General features: G+C 37.1%; 1 protein-coding gene across 4 annotated transcripts in view; it reads right to left on the bottom strand.

Moving 5' to 3' along the window:
• USP9X (ubiquitin specific peptidase 9, X-linked) overlaps positions 1 to 23,092 on the bottom strand; it is a 79,691-nt gene that overhangs the window by 15,223 nt on the left and 41,376 nt on the right. For 3 of the 4 annotated variants that reach the window (XM_008633025.2, XM_017733451.1, XM_017733450.1), the window contains exons 23-38: positions 22,566 to 22,691; positions 20,283 to 20,408; positions 17,431 to 17,597; positions 14,014 to 14,122; positions 13,273 to 13,419; positions 13,005 to 13,151; positions 11,995 to 12,217; positions 9,442 to 9,662; positions 8,852 to 9,042; positions 8,253 to 8,426; positions 6,201 to 6,342; positions 5,274 to 6,024; positions 4,632 to 4,755; positions 3,191 to 3,416; positions 1,968 to 2,097; positions 147 to 332 (exon numbers count right to left, since the gene is read on the bottom strand). In XM_008633025.2, the coding sequence (XP_008631247.1) occupies positions 147 to 332; positions 1,968 to 2,097; positions 3,191 to 3,416; positions 4,632 to 4,755; positions 5,274 to 6,024; positions 6,201 to 6,342; positions 8,253 to 8,426; positions 8,852 to 9,042; positions 9,442 to 9,662; positions 11,995 to 12,217; positions 13,005 to 13,151; positions 13,273 to 13,419; positions 14,014 to 14,122; positions 17,431 to 17,597; positions 20,283 to 20,408; positions 22,566 to 22,691 (3,190 nt within the window). The remainder of the gene's footprint in view (positions 1 to 146; positions 333 to 1,967; positions 2,098 to 3,190; positions 3,417 to 4,631; positions 4,756 to 5,273; positions 6,025 to 6,200; positions 6,343 to 8,252; positions 8,427 to 8,851; positions 9,043 to 9,441; positions 9,663 to 11,994; positions 12,218 to 13,004; positions 13,152 to 13,272; positions 13,420 to 14,013; positions 14,123 to 17,430; positions 17,598 to 20,282; positions 20,409 to 22,565; positions 22,692 to 23,092) is intronic. The other variant, XM_017733449.1, reaches the window with a different exon arrangement.

The following is a 23,092-nucleotide window of genomic DNA, read 5'->3' on the forward strand; positions in this document are numbered from 1 at the left end:
TGTGTCTTTAAATGAAAGATACTGCTACACATAAAAGCAAAACATTTTTCCAGCTAATCCACTTTATAAATAATTGCTAAACATGCACAAAAAGACGTTTACTGATATAGTCAATGGATCTAAAGCAAACTTAAAATTTACTGTACCATTGATAGAAGACTGCATCCGTGATGAGACATTGCAACAGCGGATCAGTTGTGACACAACAGTGTACAGCTTCCCCAGCTCAGCATACTGGTATTTAATTGGAGGGCCTGGACCTTCATCCAGAGCCACCAGCATGAAGGTTGCAGGAACATTTAGTTTCAGAAGTTGTGTCTTCTCTGCTACACCTATATGGGGCAGGGAGGGGAAAAAAAAAAATCTTGTTTCTGGCACTGAAAATACATTATTTTTAGACTTTTTTAAAAGAAAAATAACAAGAGTTTACATGACTTGCAACTTTTTAGTTCTATTAAAGCCTCATTTATACTTTCTGGGGAAAAATAACCAAATCAATAAAGATGCACAACAAAACTATATACAGCTGAAAAATCACACTGAAGGGGAGTTGTATATTACTACAGTTTCTTTTCTTCACAGTGCTCATTAGCACTTAAGCAACCCACAAGTAACATCTGTGTTAATAGCAAAGCCTCAGAGAAGTCTCTTGGACAATGAATTAATCCTTTTGTTGTGAGGCCCAGGATAGGAAAAACACCCCCCCACCCCCCAGTGTATTTTGTTATTTTTCTATCATGTCCTAGATACATCAATTACAAACTTAAGACATTGCTAACTGTGGCATACAATGTAATAAATGCAAATTACATTACAAAATCAGTAAGAAAACCTCCAAAATCCCAACCAACCAAAAAATCCAAACCTACACCTGGTTTTACTGCAAGAATACCTTGCACATAATACACAAGTACTTACCAGGAAATTCACTATGTCCCTTCTTGCATTGTGTTTCTTATTTTGGTTAAAAGTAATAATTTTTCATATATTTCCAAGTCTTTTCTTATTCTGAAACACAACTGGACCTTACCTTCCATCTTTCTGATAAGAAGAAGTGTAAGTGCCTTTTTTATGGCATTTTTTCTGATTATGCTAGATAGTTTTGTAGTGGCATCCTGTGTAGAACTGATCTCTCACTTGCTTTGATGTGAACAGTTTACTATTTGATTTCTCAAAATGTCAGACAATTTAATCTTTTTCACAGAATGCAGGAATGATGCTATTGTGGTTTTTGATGAATGAACTCTACATCCATACAGAAGCCTTCAGGTAACAGTAGTAAGACAAGGACAACAGCTTACTGTATTAGTATTTCCAGGTTTATCTCTGCAGGGTAGATTGTGACAATGATCAGACCCACAAATAAAATTGTATTTTCCTATCTAGTCTCTGAGTGCTCTCCTACTCAGAGGCCTGAACTGCACTGACTATGAAAAGCTAATGAAGAAGAAAAGAGAAGTTGGAGCAGAAGAATTGCATCTCTCTTTTCTGCAATAACATTAATTCTACTCTGGGGGTCATGGCAGAAACCTGCCAGACAGATAATACTTTGGTAGGCAAAGTATATGAAAGCAGCAGACATTACAGGTGTAATTAAATTAACACAATTGTCTAGATTAATTTTAGAGACAGGAAATTAAATTCCTTTAAAATTGTCTACTTCCTGCATGAGCTGATAAACAGCAATGGTCAAATATTTTACAAAATTTCACCCCCACCCTCTATCAGCAGGACACTGTCTTACTGCTTCAAGCTTCTCATGTTTATCTTCCAAGGATGAAAGGGAGACTGAAGCCCCAAACTCCAAAGAGGAGGAACACAGATGCTAGGGAGCATTTATATGACATGTAATGATAACAATCTGCCTAAGGATGGAAAACTGGATTCTCCTGCTGTTACCTCTGCAACTGGATCATTAATAAAGCCTCAGTTTATTATAGTTTCATCAGTTAAAGCAATTTGCTTACCTAGATTGGCATACATCACAAACAGATTGAAATACTGCTGCAAGTGGCGCCCGTGTTCGGATACTTCCCTTCTTAGAAGATTTAGTACCGCCCTCAGTAAGTGATCACTTAAACTTAAGTTATCGTAAGCCTACAGAAAGAAAAAAATTCTACTGTTAGTGACTGAACCTATCATATCTTTATTTAGTTTATACTTTTTACTATGATAGAGAACAGAACTGGTTAAAAGGTATGGGATTCGTACAAGCTCTGAAGCACCAGCAGCTGGTTAGTCTTCTGTGTCTCACACAGAGAAAAAGACAGACAGGGAGTAAGACTCCCATCACTCAATACCATGTAAATCCAAGAAATTAGGCAGCTATAGAAACTTCTAACTGGGCTTTTTTTTCCAATAGCAGACAGGCCTAAATACTCAAGAAACACACATGCAATTCCATTGTTAACTTCATAGACTAAGAAAACCAAATTACCTCTACAGGTGTATCTCAAATACCTTGTGATACAAAACACTTCCTAAGCCTGTGTTAACTTTAATTTTACACAAATTCTTTTGCCAGACACTGTAATGGAAACATTCTGAGAAGGTGAGTGAAACCATGTAAGCAAAAAGTGCCTCACTGCAGACATTAAAAACATGACAAAGCAAAGGCTCGAAAAGGTTACCTTTTTTAATAGAGTCCGAACAAAGCCATTGTTATCACAAGTATTACAGTAACATATAGGCTTTTTTTTTGTCAGTTCTAGGTGTGTAAAATCAGGCAATTCACTGTCTACTCCTACACCAAGTTACAATTTTTGACAATTTCACTGTTGCAAGATACATGGGATTAAAACTTACTGAACTCCTGCAGATTTTCAGGTTAGCGTCAGCCTGTTTGTGGGGGCTTGTTTGTTTGTTTTGAAGTTCTAAAAAAAAAAAAGGGTTCACTTCCCTACACATTACTTCACTAAAATAGCCACTGGTTTTATTTTGCAGGTTTCACACTCCCTACTCAAAGCTCCCACTGAGCCTTCACAGAGATTTACAAATGAGGGGAAACTGAAGCCCTCTGACAGCAACTCTCTCACTAACTGGTTGAGTTATATCCTGCTTTGTAGTGCAAAATGGGCTGTACAGCTTTCCAGCCAACACTGATGCATCTACTCCAGAGCTTACTTTACACTAAATGCTTATGATGAAGAAAGAGTAAGTTTCAAAAGCTTTTTGTTAGAAAATTAAATACCTGACTGGAAGGTCCAGGAGAGGCAAAAGGTGATTGACATGGTCCATCTTGCAATGAAAAATGTGCAATAAATACTATAAGTTTTGCAAATGCACCCCTCACTTCTGCACTGGGGCATTCCAGGAGATACTCAGAGAAGCGGTTTGAAACATTAAAAAGGACGTTGTGTGCAAACCAAAAGCGTACATTCTTGCTGTGACGGAGCAGGATGCACAGGGCATCATACCTGAAACAGGAGATGACACCATTATGACCAAATGCAGACATTAGTGAATTCTGGCAGACATGTTCTTTTGCAGAGTTTGAAGAAAGTATGTGTTACAGGTGATCCGCAAACATTTTTGTTCACAAAATGATTCTGATCAGATAATTTGTAGTTCTTATAGTGATACTCTTATGAGCAATCACAAATGGAAGATAACCCTTAATTAAAAACCTAACACTTAACTGTAGCATTTTACTTCTATCACCTGTAAGAATTAAGACGGCATTACACCCCCTAAACTACTCCTCAAAGCAGGTCCTATTTTGCAGCCACCATTCTCTCTGTACTGCAACTGGGGAAGAGGGTGAGCAGCAGAGAACACAGGTGGATTTCATAAGCTGTGTATACAGCACATCATTAAATATGTAACCTAACAAGAATTTATAGTCCCATTCACAGATCTTAAAAAACCCCACAAAATGAAAAACCAATACCCAAAGACTAAAATATGTTTCAGAGAGGGTCTTGCATTACTCTGTCCTTCCAGCAGGAATATCTCAACTCTTTTTGATCTCTTAAAATAAAAGGAGTAACTTAAACTACTCTGGAAGTTGCTACTGGGGGTACAAATTTGCCATGTATTACACAACTACTTACTAGTAACTAGCTGGTAAACTACCAGCCATGAATACTAGATTTTCTCTCCAATTTGACCAGTAGTAAGGCACACTCCTTTCCCCAGCAGAAAATAACCCAGCTTAAGGTCCTTAAGATAGGACTGTTTGTCACAGTGTGGATTTGAATTACAGGCCCTGTAGCAATGTACATAAAATACCCTGCCAACAGTGTCTCAGACACTATATACATGTTTCACAAACAGAATACAAATATACGCTGCAACAATGGGCTGTAAAGAGATTTGTTAAGAACGATTCAAACAATGTAAAAACCATTCTGAATTTGTCAGAAAACATAACCTGTTAGTTCTGTGCTAGTGACAGCTTCCATTCTTTCATTCTTTTTAAAAGACAGACAAAAAGACACATTTAAGCTCTGTTGGAAGATTAAATTTGAAGCTGTTCAGATCAGCAGGATATTTTAAGGCTCAAATTCTTCCCAGTATCTTCTACTCAAATTTTCCCCCTTTTCATGAGCACCTTCACCATGTATCTAAATGGGATCTTTCAAGAGACATCAAACTTCCAAAATTGTAATTATTGTTAAAAGACAAAATACCAATCACTAGCAGGGCCACGGACTATTTTCTTTGTATGAAATCCTGTGGTGAAGAGAAATCTAGCAGCAAGCTGAATACTAATCATAGTTATTTCTTCTGCTTCAGGCAACAGATGATCTTGTCCTAAAGAAAAATCAGAATACTCACATGTAGACAAAGTAAAAGCAACTTTTAATAATTTAACTGATTTCAGATTACTGTTTTGTCTGACATGGTGTCCCAATTTTAGAAGAAACTGGATCAAAATAGCCTCTAGCTTCTATAATGTATCATTTGAAAATGTAAGCTTTAATACAGGTACCTGGAGGCTAACATATGTCTGACTTTTACAAATTCAGCATCTCACCTTTGAGAACTGTTTTCAACAAAACAGCCCTCAAACTTGAGCATTTTAACTTGATTTAGTACAGCAACTGAGTAATAGCTGATAGTTTATCAAAGTACTTTGTGCTAAATATGCTGGCAAGTTCATCACTGATGAACAACTGAACAGCAGGTGTCCAACTGCAAAAGTCCACAAGGATAAGAGTATTCAAAGCAGGACACACCAAATTTTCACTGGCTAGATAAATCCTCGGCCACACAAACCAAAATTCTTCTTGCAAGAAATGAATCCATAATTATCACACTACCATACTAACCTGGAGGAGGATTTAGGTAGACACTATTACAAGTAAGCAACTTCTTTATGAACTGGAAATATTCCAGGCTGTACTGCATCCGATTGTGCATGAACTGCACGTTCTGCTTCCGCACGCTTCGCTCAATGGCTGAGGGCATTTTAATCTGGTGGGGTTTAGTGGTGATAGCGATTTCTGAAATATATTTTATTAGTTCATTGTCTTTGTCTATCGTGTCCATGCGTTCATAAAAAAGAATGTAAGCATTCCACCACCTCTTCTGGCGCCTGTAGGACATTCGCTTCATCATGTGGTCAAACACTTCGCCCATGTACTCTCCCCCAAAACACTGGTTTTTCATTTCTTCATCATCATCCATTTTACACTCTGTCACATCTCCATCATCAAATTTGTACCACCGATTCTTCTCACCGTCTCCACCATTCCTCTGGATAATGTAAGAGTAGTAATGTCCACCGCTGGCCTGGCCGCTGTGCACAAGTACACCCACAAGTCTGTACTTTGTGCTCCCAGAGTGTTCATTTTCTGACTGCTCATTTTGTATTATCTGATTTTCAGGATTCACATCATCCCCTTCCAATTTTGCTACACCTGCCACCGTGTAAGGTTCCATGTCCAGTTCTCGTGGAAATTCAAAATAATCATTGAATTTGATTGCACATTCCCTTTCCCAGTCATAATCAAATCGTTTCAACTGGATTGCAAGAACTGGAGGCAACTTCTTAATCAACAAGCGTTTCACTGTGTCCACCTAAAAAAGGACGTGAACAGTTACCAGCTCTCAAATTTCCATTCATTTACTCTCACCAAATACCAAACTGAGTAATGAAAAGATGACTTTTCTTCCCTGAACATGAACTAAGGCTGAACATAGTACAGCTGTAACATCACAGTTGCACACAAATTTAATATATAAGGAAGCATTACCTTTTTGTTGCATTTTTCACAATGATATGCATTTGCACCTTCCAATAAATCTCCTTTGACATACTGTTCCAAAGAATCGAGAAGGTTTTGGTGATTCCTTATATCTACATTCAGAGTTGTGAAGGATTCCTCACATTCATACCTAGGAATGAATAGGTAAATGTATGAGAAAGGTAGGAACGTGTTCAACTGCTTATGTTTTACAGGTGCTACAGTGCGTAAGCAGTACAAGAACTGAACTCTTTTTTATTGCAGTTTTCCTACAGTTACATTACAGTAGCTGCACACCACATTTTTATGGTCAGGAATTAGACTGATAAACACAAATACTGTATCACACCTAAAGACAACAGTTCAAAACAGATGCCAATTCAGCAAAAAACCAAAAAAAAAGTCTTTTTATTTTCTATGTAAAAATCTCTGAACCGCCATCTTTATAAAATCTTTTTGCATGTTTATGACTGGCTTTCACACTGTGTTCTAAATATAATCCACAAACAAATCTCTAGCAATGAACCAGCAATGCTTGAGAGACAACCAGTTGATACATCCTGGAAACAACTTTTTGTTTTTAAAGATAAAGAAGTGATGAATAAATTTAAAAAGCTGCATCTATTCCAGTGTAACCCTGAAGGGCTTGCTTTCCTGATATGCAATCAAGCCTTCAAAGACTGAATAAATAAATATTTAGAAACACTTCAACCAACAGCAATATTCATTCATCCATTAAATAACTTATAAAATATAGAAAGGCTGTTAATTTGCCATATACAAATCCACAGTTTAGTTACCATGAGTTTTCTCCTCCCTAAACTACAATCAGGGTAACATTTTTATTAATAAGCACAACTACGCAAATCCAGTAGAGCTCCAAAAACACAGAAAATACTTCAGGATAGTACATAATATCAGGAATGAATGGTAATTCATGTTGCTTCTCCTCTGCATCTGCCATTTAATTACCCATTGCATATAAAGTAAAATCAGTGCTATCATTTTACCTTGCAGTATTCCAACGCACTTCTAGTCACTCATTGTAACCCACGAAACTTAAGATGTTCACTTTACAAATTCTTCTTATTCATACATTAGCTCAATTGAAGTTGAAAGATTACCTCAATAAAATCCTTTTGTATCATTTTTCCCTGTCTTTTAATTGCTAACTGAAGGCTAAAGGAAATGGTCAGCTTTCAAAATAAAGAGTATTTGCAATGGCAACATACAGAGATCTGTATTGTTAAAGAATCACGCATGATCTGAACAGTAGGAAGGCCAACTGATAGTGACAGAAATTAAATACAATAATAAAACAAAGCCAGATGTAAAAAAGCATAAGTTGATCATTAGGCCATCCTGAATTTTGCATGCAATTTTAACCATCCATCTCAAAAAGAGAGATAGATTAAAAAGTCTAGGGAATTACAACTTTACAATGCCTAGTTCTATTCCTTCATTAATAACCATCATCAAAACAGTGAGCTACAGACCTGCAGTCTGATTTGGCATGGGTGGTTTCTTACACACCTTCTACAAAGCTGAGTTTCAGTATTCACATTTAAAGCTAACTACAAATACAGCAGGAACCTTAAGACAAAGATGAACCTCCTATACCACTGTCCTTAATTAGAGGTTAAGTAAGTGAGTATGTGAGTATGTTCATAGTGAGTATGAACAGTTTTACTCACTGGAACTCAAGATTCCTACTTGGCTCAGCTCTAAACACACACTATGGAAAACCAAAGACAGAAACAATTTTTGGCCAGGTATTAAAATTTTCTACATTGCATTTGGCCCCTATAATTGTTTTCACTTTTAACATGAAAAAGCTTTTTCTTTCCTGCCTTGATCAATACACAATGCTTCACATACAATCTGTAAGTAGAAGCAATAATGATTAAGTGCCTGTAGACAAACGAATGTTCATCTGCAGAAAAAAATAAGGTAGCAAAATCTATTCGCTTAAAAAACCCACTCTTTGACTCTAATTACTTTTATAGGGATACAAACACGGGTTGTTTTTCTGTAAAAAGGATTAAAATCTTCAACACTTACCGATGTGGGCATCCTTGACAAATCTTCTGATCAGCAAAGGACCCTCCTAAAACTTTACTTAACATTGCTGGATGGCCCAAAGCTTTTAAAGCTTCATCTAAGCTGTCCACCAAGGAATTAAAAAATTCTAAAGCATCGTGTTGTTCACGTAGATTTACAGGTTCACCCCAAAGTCTGAAAATGAAAGCACATTTCGTCAAATATTTTTTGTTTTGTTCACCAATAGTTTCTTTTAGAAAAAAAAAAATTATTCAAGCTACTAATCCCTCCTCCTTAAAGAGCCAAACTACTCGTTTTTGATGTACTATGCGCCCTGTTGTTCTTTCCCCGACACTTATCTGGTAAGTATAAAAACATGGTCTTGTGTATAACTTCATACTTAATTCAGTGTTTCACTATCAAAAACTGCTAAAATTCAAAATAACCATCCTGCTGTAAACCTAAATGTATTAATAGACTTCTACAGAATGGTGAAAAAGCATATAAAGTTGCACAGCTTCTGCTGATTTACACTTTACATCATTGCCATTCTACTATGATTAGTTTTGTTGTACTTAGTGGTCCAGTGAACAAACATCAATTCTCCATTTTCTACTTACCTAAACTGTTTCCAAAATCCTCTTGGTACATAGTACTGTAGCCTGGAAGCTGCTAAATGACCAAAAATTACTTGGAGATGCCTCAAAACACCAATATTGTACTCTTTTCTGTCTTCAGTTTTGCTCAGTGCTGGTTTGTCCTCATACTGATGTGGATAACCAAACACATCATCTCGTGGGTCAACATTGCTCTGAAAAGCGGAAGAAAATTTGTGCAATTCACTTTCATATGTAGCTGTCCCATAGTTGCATCCTTTGTTTAATTTGACAATCTAAGGCGTTTCACACTCTCAGCTGAAAACCCAAATACTGTCTTTGTTTGCATTAACAGAGTCGTGGTGGCAGAAATAAGGTGCAGTGCTCTCCACTACAAAACCACAAGGAGGAATTCTGGAAACACTGCCACCTGGATCTTCTCAAGTGCCCCTCTGACAGTGAACCTATTCAAGTATGAAAGATTATCCTATTTTCCCCATGGATATCAGTGGAAATCAAAGTAATTGATTGGCAACAGAAATTTATTATGACCTTTTCATAAAAAAAAAAAATTACAATTTAAAGATTAGGTAATTCTATCTAATTAAATTTACCTCGTTGTCCTGCTTTTCATCCCCAGACATATCATCATCTACATCACTGCCCGTGCCTTCAATTGCAAGAATCCCATTCCTGATGGCTGGAATCATGTACAGCTGCTGAATGACAGAATTCATGTAACAAGTGGCACCAGCATTTTTCAGTCCCACAAATCCCTTTGGCGGTCGAGGCCCAACAGGTGGCAGATATTCCCATTCTGTGAGCGCTTCACAGGCTAAGAGAAAACAGCAGAATGTGGTCAAAGAACTGTTTTGTTACAAAATAAAGAGGACATTCATACAGTACAAAGGGCAGTTGCATAAAATTATTATTAGTCTGTATCACACTGCAATTTAATAAAAAACAATGTTCCATCAGAAAACTTAATTGCTAAAATTAACCCAACTTCTATGAAGGACAGTTCTATCTGTAGTCTTAATGTTGTAACATTTTCTTCTACTGCATAACTAAAGAGGTGGCCAGACAAAAATTTAGTCTATTTATATGTGAAACAGAAGTCTTTCCTCAATACCAGCAAGTTTCTTAGCTGAACAATTCAGCTGAATGAATACAGAATATATAACCACTTTATAAGCCTTTCAAAAATTATAATACCCTCAAAAATTTATAATCCTTAAAAAATTTACATTATTTCACTTAAGCCCCACTTCTACTTGCCAGGATGGGAAACAATTTTAGCAAATGCTATCTATATAACTTGATATATATTTTTTCCTTCTGAGTCTTCTCTCTCAGGTTTCCTGACATCTCTTCAAGAACATTTACAATCACAGGTTTCCTATGCTAAGCTGCTGTTCTGCAGTTTTAACACAAAAAGTTCTGATATAAGAGAGCATGCATATTTACAAGCAGACTTGGTGTATGAATCACAGAGCATGCACAGTTCATACATGTGTTCTCTCTTCTGTCTGACATACCACAGAGATCTGGTGTTCTACTGTGCTTATCAAATACTTGAGTGGAATGAAACGCCATGAAATCCTTCTAAATGTGAGGTGATAAGAAATACACTACTTCCCAGTAGAAAAAAAGTGAAGAAGAAAGGATGAGGCAGAGGGGAAAACCATAAAGCTATCCTTTTAATTTATTCATCTGTGATGGAACCAAACAGAAGAAGATTGAAAAACCTCAAACGACTCATTGATAGCACCATTCAAGCAAGTAGCACTGCCATTTGGAGAGGTAGTGGACAACTCCCACCTTGGGATACTATTTTTAATTGCTTATGGTTTTGGTAAATGCTATGAGTTTAAACCTTCTGTTAAATCACACAATGGTTTGGGTTGGAAGGACCTTTAAAGATCATCCAGTCCAACCCCCTCCCATGGGTCAGGACATCTTCCACTAGACCAGATTGCTCAGGGCCCCATCCAACCTGGCCTTGAACACTTCCAGGGACGGGGAATCCACAATGGGGCAACCTGTTCAGCATTCTCATAGTGAAGAACTTCTTCCTTGTGTCCAGTCTAAATCTACTCTCAGTTTAAAATCATTGCCTCTTGTCCTCTATAACTACAGACCCTGGTACAAAAGTTTTCCTCCATCTTTTTTATAAGCCATGTTTAAGTAATGAAGGTCACAATAAGGTACCCCCAGAGGCTTCTCTTCTCCAGGCTGAACAACTCCAACTCTCCCTGCCTTTCTCACCATATGAGCTTGGGTTTTCTTGGTTTGATGGTGTTTGGATTTTGTTTGGTTGTTGGTGGTGGTTTTTTTCTGTTTTCCCTTTCCCTGCTAGTATTACAGCAAAACATTTTTGCTATACCATATAGAGCTGGAGAAAATATGCTCCTGCTTGTTCATTTTTAAAAAAGTCTTACAAGATTTTAGTGATAACAACAATCTATGCTAAAGGTGAGCCTTTTGCCATCCTTTTGAAAATTAGCCCAAGTTTCACTTGACTATTGGGTTTTGAAGCACTAACAGACTGCAATCACTACAATCTTCCTCCACTGAGAGGGAGAAAGTTCTTTCAGTGCAGAGCTGTGCAGAGTCAAGGCCAAAATGGAGCCTGAAAAAGGACTATGACAAGCAGAGAATGAGTTCAGAACTAAAAAGAGAAACAGAACAGTGGACCTGTGCCTGTGTGTGGACAATGATGACAAATCAGGTGAGCAATCAAGAGACTGGCACTAAAACTAAGCTGAAGATACCTGGTGAGGCTCTGGGATTGGTTAGGAAGAGCCTGAAATGATGAGACAGAAGTAGAAGATACAGATAGAATGAGGTTCCTGGGAGCTGGTATGGACAAAGGGGAGTAGTCAGAGACTGAGATAGGAAGGGTCAGGCTGTGCAAGTGACTGGGGCTGGAATTTGGATGGTGCCTTGGAATGCAAGTCGGTACATTCACTGCATAAAGAAAAACAAAGGCTACACTGGCAAACTCTTCTAGATTCTGACAGCCTGATTTTCCAACATTAAAAGCAGCCACAAACAAACCATGAACTAAAAAACCCAGCATTTGGTTCACTGGATAATATAAACAAAACCTATACATGACATATACATTAAAGAGTAGAAAATAGATAATTAAAAGTATTACATACTAGTGATTGCTGTACCTATGTAATACATTTCAGTCAACGTGTCTACTATCTGTTTGAGATTTCGCACACATCCAACTGCTAGTGCAACTAGGAGCTCAAAGCCAGCATTAATAGTAGCTGGTGAACTACAGACTGGTATGGCCTGCTCAGCAGGCAATTCTCCATTTCTCATGTATTGTAGATAAACATTGGATGCTGGAAAGATGAAATCATCTATCAACTCCTGAAAAAAAAAGACAATAAATCACCTGTTACCATGGAAATTATTTTACAACAGAGTAAGGGCTATTACATAAATGAATGTCTGAGAACCAGAGGGGTACTTAAAAACAAAGTAAGAGTAAAAATTGAGACCAACACCACAATGAGCTTTTAAATTTAGAACAGAAGAACTCCATTCTAAAGTGGTTCCCTGCAAACCACCTCCCCACTTAAAGTTAAAAATAAATCTGTACTGTTCTTGATTGATAAAAAATTTCTTTTGCAAAACCAGTATTATCTACAAAGGTCTTTATCAATTAGTGCTGAAAAACCAACACTCCTGTTCTATAATATCAGAAGTACAAACAAAACAAGTCTGATTAAAGAGATGCTCAGATGTGATGCATTTGTTCAAACCTGCCCTAAGCATTAACAGCACTAATTAAGAACGTGTGCGGGAAAGACATTACAGGGGTAATGAAGGAAAGCAGTCCTGTACAGGACTACCCTGTATCTAGCTCACTATCTCTGTGTGATGTTTGTCAAATACTGGAATACAGTAAAATGAGAATGTTAAATACACTTCATGAATGAAACATGGAATTTTAAAAATTATTTTTGAAGAAAACATTAAACTCCAATTAAAAGTATTTTTATGGATACAGACCACAAGATGTGAAACTTCTTTTGACTTATTTACAGGTAAAAACAAACAACAAAAACCCCCCAAACATCCACCCCCCAAAAAAACCCCTAAAACCTCACAAAGACAAAAATTCCCCTCCATAGGTCAAAAAACTTGAACTTACTTTAATGAGATTAGCACCTCCTTTTTCACAACCAATATGGTATTTCTTCTCAGGTGTCTGGAATGCTAACAACTCTTTTGTTACTCCAAGGTGACCCTCTAAGATAGTTTCTTCAACACCTGTCTCCCCTGTTCTTTTTACTTCATCCTGCCATTTAAGAGAAAGTTAGGATACTCCAAACAGCAAATATTTACCAAGCTCAGAACTGTACTTTACAATAAAGCAGCAAAAACCTAATTATCAGGAATAAACTGATCCTAAAACTTACCCTAATCCTCTTAAGCCAGTCAATTTCATTATTGAGAAGAACTTCAGCATTGGGTACATTAATATTACTGTTGTAAGCATAGTTAAGAAGATGTCTTAAGAGGGTGAAGTAGTCTCCAGAATGCTTAGCTCTCTCTCTTGCAGTGCTCTGTGTAAACCAAAAGCAAATGAGAATTTATACACGCTTCTACTTACAGTGCAACACCAACATATTTCCCCTAAATCTGGCAATAAACATAAAAGAAAACAAGTGTAAGGTGATTTTTAACCTTTTAGAAGTTTACAATAGTATTTAGCTGTTAATGAATGGCTTCTCAACTATTTTAGTAGCAATTTCTATACCTGAATAGGAGAAAGAAAACCAAATCAAAACTTACAATCAAACATTCAAGAGAGGCATGAGCATGGGGAACTGAAAAGCCCTGGCAGGACCAGTAGAAGAAGGCAGTAACTGTAGGTATCACTCTAAGCTGCTAATGTTTTTACTTAAAGGTTAGCAATCACCAAAGATCAAATGCAGACATTAAAGCCTCTTGCTCATGTTCTTATCAGAAAATACAAGAGTCCCTCTTCCCCTGATCTAGCTCAAATGGAAATCATCTGTGCTGCTTGCCTGTAGGTCAGAAGGAATCTATATTTTAGTGACTGTTGTTAATAGCAATTCGTCTTTTCTTGCAGGTATTTTGCCCTATTACTTTTTACAGACACTCCCATATTGAAGACTTTATCTCTGAAAACTTACCCCTAGAACAGTAAACAGCAGGGTAATGAAGAAAAGGAGAGGTCTCTGTCCCATGCAACACCTGGTAGCCATTAAAAAGAATTGCTCCTGTGCCATCTGACGAACGGTTCTGGAAATAATTTAATAGAAACATTAAATTCAATCTCCCTATCCAAACAGGACATTAATTAAATTTGTGTTTATCTGCTTAATGCCATTTTCTAAAACTGAAAGTAATGTAAGAAACGAGAATAGTTTAATTATTCACTACCCATCATATTGTTTCTCCTTGCAGTGAAATTTCAGATGCATTAATTATATTACAAAACCTGTTCCACAAATCAAATATTTAAAGAAAAAGAAACTTAGAAACACCTAACACCACTACACCTTCGCAACTGCCAGCAAATATTGCATAACACAACCATTTGCAATCCCAAATCATTTTTTTTTTTCTAATCAAGCACCAGTTGTACCTCGTAAGACAAACCAGAACTATTCCAGTAAAACTGCTTTTATGTGTCGCTGCAGCAGTTTGCTGAGTATCTTTGAAGTGATCAAAATTTATCATTAGTAAGATGTGAGAGATGATGACCCTCCTGAAAATTCAAGTGGCTATAATTAAAGGAAATTTTCCACCTCAGAATCTAATCTAATCACTGGAGCAATGCGGGAATGGATAAGGTTCAGTAAAAAAAAATACTTAAGGCAAATCCCAAATCCTGTTCTTTTAAGTAGTAGGATTGTCTGAGCAGTATGCCTTGTAAAAACTGTTAGGAACAACTCTGTTTGTGTGGGAAGAGACTACAAATGAATGCTGAATGAACGATTTTATCAAAGTATCTCAGCATATGAAAAACTGAGTTTTGCAGAGTCTGCTTGGTGTGGTTGTCTTTGTTTTGTGTCCATGGAGTCAGGGTGGAAAGCACACCAAAGAATCCTATTCCTTTCAGAGTTTTTTCATGTGTGGTTAACTGTGGTTTCAAAGCCACATAAGGATGACCTTGAGGTCAGAGCAAAGATGCACCTGGCTGAGCACCCCATCTCTGCTACCATGCACAAAGGAAAGTGCACAAGAAGAAGGAATCATGCAGTGACACTTCTCCAGAATGTTCTCTCAGCTTCTAACAATCCGTGGTTCAGGAAGACTACCAAGAGCAGTATTTCATAGCCCTCACTGGACAAGTTCACAAAAGAACCCCTCAAACCATTTCCAAACTGAAGGGTTGCACTGCTTAAGTGTTATGTTCAAGAAGGTCTTACACAAAGAAACACAGTTCTTCCTTTGTTCTCCCTTTGCTACTTCTGATTTTAAGGGTCTCTGTGGTATTCTCCTCCCACCATTCATCTCTCCTCCAATATGAAGTGCCCCCAGCTATTCAGCTGTTCCTCAGATGGAAGTCATTGCAGAGCTTTGATCTCCCTTGTCACCCTTCTCTGATCTTTCCAAGTTCTCCTACTCTGCTCTGAGTTGCAGCAGACCGTGCGGCGGGGCTGGTCTGTTTTGTTCTTAACAATAATTGACATTTTATGGGGTCTGACTGCTGAGCTGACATTTTTGTAGAACATCTCACAGAAAGTTATTTTAAGATACAATCCATCAGATGCTTGGGACACATCACACAGACACTCCTCAAGTCTGTGCATTTAAAGGCAGAATGAAATAGATACAGGTGATATTTTCCTAATGTGAGAAATGTAACCAAGCGAACACATGCCTTACACTGTTATGTTTCTGAGGAGCATGCAATGTTTGAACACAAGTATTACATTTTTGTGAAGCTGTAACAATCTAAGAGCTCTTAAGGAATCATGAGAGGGATGCAGCTGCCTAAGCACAGGCATCTTGTGCTGTTTTAGACACATGATGACAGCACAGAGCTGGCACACAGGACATGAGCTGCATGATGAACTTGCACTCAGCAGGTGGAACAGCTGGAGGTCAAGCACCTCCCTTAGAGCTGCCAACCTGAATCCTGCCCTATTGAGTGCTCCAGGACACAGGCTTCTGTATAGTTAACAGACAACAGTCTCTTCAGTGGGTATAAGTGCCATTGCTTTACACCAGCACAAAAATTTTTATTTATTTGGGCCACATACATGTGGCCACCAAACACTTTGCAGAAATCAGCAAACTACTTCTGGGTTCCACGATTATTTAGGATTAGCTGTTCAGCTATCTCCTCTTAACTAAGGAGACACCACTACAAAATCAATTATCTTGCACTCAGGGGACACCACTACAAAATCAATTATCTTGGAGGGGAAAAAAACTGCCCTAGCATTTAGTATTAATTTTGCATTCTGTTTCTCAATTTAGAGGTAGCATGGTTATGCTCTGAGGAACAGAAGTCCCAATCTCAAACTCTGAAAAACAAACAATCCATCTGATCTTTTCTAGAAAGATCCTATTTGTGAGATCTGAACTTGATCATCTTCCTTGTCTTTTATGGTGCACCAAAAATATTTTCTCACATGCATATTTTTGCTCACATTGTTCTCTGATTGAATGTAGGAGATTAGAGAACAATTGTCATGGAAGGATATTCAGTTCTGTCTGGTATTTGCTAAACCTTCTCTGCATTACAAACACTGATTTGTTTCCACATTAATCCAGAAGAGGAACTTTTTAGCACCTTAGTTCAACTTCACCATCTTCATTTACAAAGCAGTCTTCTGTTTCTACTTATGTTTATGCTATTCTATCATGTAACAATGAACAGCTGCACCATTCTAAGTGACATTATCATACATATCACAAGTTTTACAGGCATGTGAGAGAAAAGAGCTCAGAGCTAGTTTCTTGTACTGACAATCTAAATTATTTTTCCATACAATGCGTGATACAAGCAAGCTTTAGTGAAACTGAAAATTCAATACCCTATTCCACAGGCTGCAAACTAATAAAGCTTGAGGTATTTCTGGTAACCTTCCACAGTTTCACCAGTGTGTGCAAAGAGTTCACCGTAACGAGATGCTCTGACGATACCATTGATGCTTTCGGTATGGCAAATATTCCTAAATGTAAGACTTTTCAACCTGTTTATCTAGAAAAGTCAAAAACTCCAAAACACAGTGCTCAAATTCTGACCACATTCATCTGAGAGCACCACATTCTGAATCCCTTTAAAACGTACCAAAAGGCTGAAGACACTACTAATTTCTGATCTCTCGCAATGAAAAGTTGGAATATTCATGAAACAACAGTAAATTAAAATTAACTCTTTAGTCACAGATAAAGCACTGGCAACCAAGTTTAATAACATATAACAACTTTCCACCTGGATGGTTTCTGAAAACATCCACCCCAATGCTTCACGTGACAACTTCAGACAGGCTGAAGCCACTGCTCTGCATTTAGGCTTTATACTCATTTTGAATTGTCAAATAATAGATGTGATACAAAAAAGAAAATAAAAAAACAACACCAAAACTTACTTGCTGTGACAGTGCAATAGTAAATCAATGATAAACGTCTGCCATGCCTTCTCTTTACTGAGTGCATCCAGTGCCGTTGGAATCAAAGCAAAACACAGGGTCATCACCTCCAGTGCTTCACAGCAAACTTGTTCATCTTCCATGTCTGGTTCATTTCCTGCATTTGTCTGTGAAAACAAACAAGAGCGCACAAAGTGGGTACAGCAAACAATCCCAAGAAACCCAACTGGCTCCAAGGTATATCGCTAAAAACAAACACAAACCACAGCTTTGTGATTAGTGACTTAGTGATACTAAGTGATTATCAGTGCCAAGTATTTACGCACTCCACTCAGATCCAAGCCAAAGCACTATGTGGGATGACTCGAACTTCCAGAACTGTGCTTCTCAAAGCAGGATTCCAAGCGTGAACTTACGGAGACAGAAGTTAAATAGGAAGCTTATAGGCAACAATTACATCAGTTAGTACTGTTGGGAGTTTTTTCTTGGTTTGCATCTGGGGTTTTTTTTGTTTGGGATTTTTTTTTGTTTTTCTTTACTAGTCAAAACATGGAGTTTAAAGCTTGGAAAACTCTTACTACTCAAACAGAGAAAGGCACAGTGCTGTATAATTCATCAATCCAGTTTTACAAGGCTTTGACACTCACAATTTATTTGACCAAAAAGCTTTTTAATACTGCTAGAATTTATTAATCACTTTGCTATTTTTCAGAAACATGAAAGAGCTGTTTAAGTTTTAAACACAGCTGCTGTGGTGATTTTTGAAACAGAAAATAATATTACTGCTAATTGGTGCTTAGGTTACTTCTTCAACTAAACACCTGAATCAATTGAGTTGATTTTGGTACATTTTTTCAAAATAAAAGGAGAGGCAAGCCCTCTCCTCCATCTAGAAGTAATTACCTTCATGAAGTTCTGAAGAAACTGAATGCGAGCAGGTCTCAATTCATCATTTATAAATCATGAGTGCAGGTTTGCAACATTAACTAGAGGCATTTAATATTTGTTTTATATGTGGAAAGGTATCAAGATTAATTAGGCAGAAAGAAGGGATTACAACGCAGAGGAGAGAATTAATTGTCAACAGGCCAAAATATGCCTCACTCTGGCAACAAACACTATTTTGTCCATGCACAACAACTGAAAAATCAGAGGCAGTCACTGCACTGCAGCAGGAGGATGTGGCAGTTCTGACACAACTCAAGATCAGAAAGTAAATGCAGAATGTCTTCAACAAGTCCAGAACTGCACCTGCTCTGCACTGAAGCCCTGGTTAGAAAGGGAAGTTATTTCTGCCCAGCTGCAGGGATCCAGGAGAAAGGCAAAGTACATTTTATACTCAATGAAGTACTTCCCTGCACTCAGGCACCCAGAGCTGGGGGGTCTGTACATCATTATATTTAATCTTTATAAAGCCATCATAAAATTATTTCCTCTCATCTATAACCAGATACAGTTCTCTTAAACTGTGTCTTTTCTTCCACGATATTCCTCTATTTCTAGGATACTTTCCTCTCTTTTAATGTTATATTAACAAAGAGTACTTTATTTTCCCTGCTTATTTCTGCAATTCCTTCCTCTTTTGAATTTCCAATTTTTCCCCTTCAAATTTTATTTTCCTTTTGCACAGTATAAACCAAATGCAGCTGCCATTTATTACAAATGTCCATACAGGTGTCAGTAAGAATAAAAAGAAAAACAACAAAAAACCCACAGAATTCTTTGAAGGATGACTGATAATGCACAGCTTAAATTTCATCTTTTTTAAAACTCCAATTATTTTAAAGTATTTTTACAGAACTAAGATGTACAATTATTACCCAGAAAAAAGTTTAAAAAGTACATTTAGGCATGCTCTCTTTTAGGTATATTTTCTCTAGTGCACTACTGCTCTTAAAGCATCCTATGTATAGATACAAGCACTTATCTTTGTGTGCCTGGACTGTCACATGAACTAAACCATGTTTTATATGCAAGTATCAGCTAAAAAAACCCCCAATCCCAACTTTATTTCATGAAGAAGTCATGCTCACAGCAATAGAAGCAGATGCCATTAAAACACTATGAAAGCTAATGGAGAGGTGTTGCATTTTGCTGAAGTAAATATCCTTTCAATTGATCATTCAAGCACAACAGCGAATACACCAAGAATTAAGCCTCCCTACATATTCCTTTTCCTTTTTTCTGTCAGGCAAGTATTGATGAGTACTAAACCTGATTTTGTAAGACAAAAAAAGGAAGATGCTTTTTTAAAATCACTGTCAAAATACAGATTATTATTTCCTGTAACTGTAAGCAACACTACTTAAACACAAGGTGTGTGATAATGTACTGATATAAAACTCCCAACTCCAAACTATTTGTGTAAACCACATGTGAAACCATTATTAAAAGAAAAAAAGCTATACAGAACTAGCAATTATATGGTTTTTTTCCAATGCTTCTCACATCACTTTGCTCTTCTTTCTCATTCTAGACTGCACATATGCCTTGAATCACTTCTGTAGAACAGACCTTTTAAGTTTAAAGACTGGACAAATTAGCATTGCAGGAAATGCTTATTCCTTATTTAAATGCAGAACTAACTGGGCTGAAAACATGTTACAGCAGTTACAGAACTGGTGCATTTTTGAACTGACACCAGATTCAAGTCACAATTCAACAGTTACCGAGAAAAGGAATTTGGAATAGAAAATTAAGCTGTGTTATGAAAATGACATGTACTAGATTCTGAAATACATCACTGTATCCACCTAAAAGCTCATCACACTGTAAGCCTGACCAGGTCAACATTCCCTTTGGTACACAAACAAACAGTTATACAAGGAAAGTAGTTGTTCAGGAATTCTTACCTTTTCGTAGATTTTACTAATTTCCTCATTTGAGCTGAAAACCAGCTGAACTGACCCACAACCTGATGCCCAAACAATTTTTTGTACTGCCCTGATAACACAGATGTCAGGGATGTATTTTGAAGCCTGAAAAAAAAAGAGAAATTAACTAAAGCAACATTAAAATGCAGCTGCAAATAACACTACAATGGATTCTAATTTCCCACAAATGTATTTCATATAAAATTTAGGATTTAAAATGTTAAAACAAAGAATTTTTCCTTAAATAGAAAACAGGTGACATATCTTGAAGAGTAATTATACTTCACTCATGTAAAATCTCGTTTTTTAAAGTAGGATGTATGCAACTCTGATTCTAAGGCTTAGCAGAAACTACCAACTTCATGCTAAAACCTTCTTTATTTAGGAAAAAAACCAAGAAACTGCGAAGCATTCATCTGGAAGGCAGCCAGCCTCTTAAGCAATGTAAACTCTGATTCTAAGGCTTAGCAGAAACTACCAACTTCAATGCTAAACTTTCTTTATTTAGGAAAAAAACCCAAGAAACCGCCAAGCATTCACCTGGAAGGCAGCCAGCCTCCTAAGCAATGTAAAAAGTTGAACTTATTTTAGGGTTTCTCCCCATGCTGTGCTAGCTGATAGCCAGCTTGACAAACGGATGCTTATCAAGTATGTGATCATTATATAAAGGGATTGCTTCATGTCCAAGATACAGAGGTTTGAACATGAGTAAGAACACAGCTCATGTATCTTATGAATGCAGAGTCCCTCTTCAGTGTTTTGTGCATGGTCTGAGTTAACATCCAATGGTTTCTACTGATAAACACACATTACAAAACATAGTACACCTGCTATTCTTTATAGTTCACATCAACTTTCAAAAAAAATACAAAACTTATCTGAAGTCTATATTCAAAATAGAATGTCCAAAAAATAGGCAATCTCTAAAAGCAGATGGCAGACAGTTCCCAAGGATTTCAAGTTTCATTTTTCTAAAGCTCAGACAATAAAAAAACGGGACTTTAAGAAGCTGAGCCAGTGAGGTATCTGCATCAGGAAACCTGAACAATGTGCATTCTTGTACTGATATGGACTTCAACAGTAGTTGGAAGAAAAATAAAAGACATTTTATCTTTATTACAAGCAAAGCAACCTTACAGCAACAGTGCCACAAGAAAAATAATGGGGTTTTTTTTATCTCATTGTAGTTTCAAACTTTAAGTACCAACATTTTTTAAAAAGGTGTAAGATTCCTCTGTGTGCTAAAGTCTTCTCTCTGGCTTATGGAAACTATGTCAGAGTAATTTTTTTAAAATTGTGAGATCTGTTGAAAAGTGTTTTTGACCATCAAAACATGAAAAGGAAAAAAAAAAAACCTTTCAAAGGCAAACTACAATATGTAAGAAATTTAGATCTACAGCAGTATTCATAATTTCAGAAAACTACAGACAAAACTTCCACAGCAATATTGTTAAAGACATTCAGATTTTGTTTGCTTTGATGTGCTTGGTGAAAGAAAAATAGTATGTATTTATTAGCAGGCCTCTAAGAAAGACAAAGGCAGAATTCAAAAACCTTTCCTCACATCTCACCTCAAAAGACATTTCTTCTATGGAAGAAATTTAATTAAATCAGAGTTCAATTTTACACCTATGGATGCAAAACCACCACTGACAGAAGGCAGATGGCTCAGTCCTGCAGTGCAGCACATTGTGCTTTCTTTAGACATTGCCCTTGGTTCTCAAGAGACAGTGCACTTGTCAACACCAGGATGATAATACAATAATATCTTCTATCTAGACACCTCAGAAACATTTTGGAGATAGTTTTGCAGATATGCTATATGGTACAGAAAACCTGTATTTATGGCTCCCACTCTGGAAACTGAGGGATCCTGATGCACATGGAAGAGGAAGTTCAAGCAGTTGTGATTTTAGCTCCTGCTGCATTCAGCCGAATTCACTAATGTGTTCACTAACACGACTCATGATTCCAGATCCAAATGAGCTTTGGCCACACCACACAGATAAGACCACTACGTTTGCAAAGCACATTCTTTAGCCTTACTGAGGTTTTCATTTGAATCATTAATGTACCTTCAATATATAAAGATACACTGGCAATGATTTGAGACTTTTCTCTTTCATATGAAGATTACCTAAAACATTTCACGACATTTTAAAAGGAAAAATCCATGTCTTACAGAGCATTAAATTTAAGGATTAAAAATATAGAAAAGATGCTATAAGGAAAAAAAGGTGATACAGAAAGGAATTCACCAACCTCATCAGATATTTGCTGTGCAAGACGTATTGCTACATTTCTCAGCATGCATTCTGAAGTTGGATTAGGAATGTTTTGTAGGGCATTTTGTAGCACCACTGCCTGGTCATGCGTAGCCTGGTTTATCTGGAAGAAAGTATTTCTCATACTTACTTTTACATGAGAAAAAAAAGCAAGAAGATATGAAGATCTAAAGTAGCTAGGAAAGATTTGGTAGAAGTAGGTAAGATGCTGGAAAGAAAACTACTTAGTGCAAATGCCAACAGAAATAAACCTTCTCATTTTCAAACAGATACCACCACATCTGAAGACACTATGCTGCAGTGTAGGATCACAGAGTATAAGCAGTTAAGAGGAAAGGCACTTGCACCAAACTTATTAGGTCTGGGGGCCTGTTTATTGATCAGATTATTTCAAGTAAACAGAATTTTTTTCTGTTACAATGCCTCCTTCCCTTTCAGTTGATGTGGGAAAGAAAGGGTTTGGCAATACACTGGGCCTCCCTCTGGATTAGACAATAGTGTCCA

The sequence above is a fragment of the Corvus brachyrhynchos genome, unplaced genomic scaffold (genome assembly GCF_000691975.1).
Source record: "Corvus brachyrhynchos isolate BGI_N302 unplaced genomic scaffold, ASM69197v1 scaffold34, whole genome shotgun sequence".
NCBI classification, from domain to species: Eukaryota; Metazoa; Chordata; class Aves; order Passeriformes; family Corvidae; genus Corvus; species Corvus brachyrhynchos.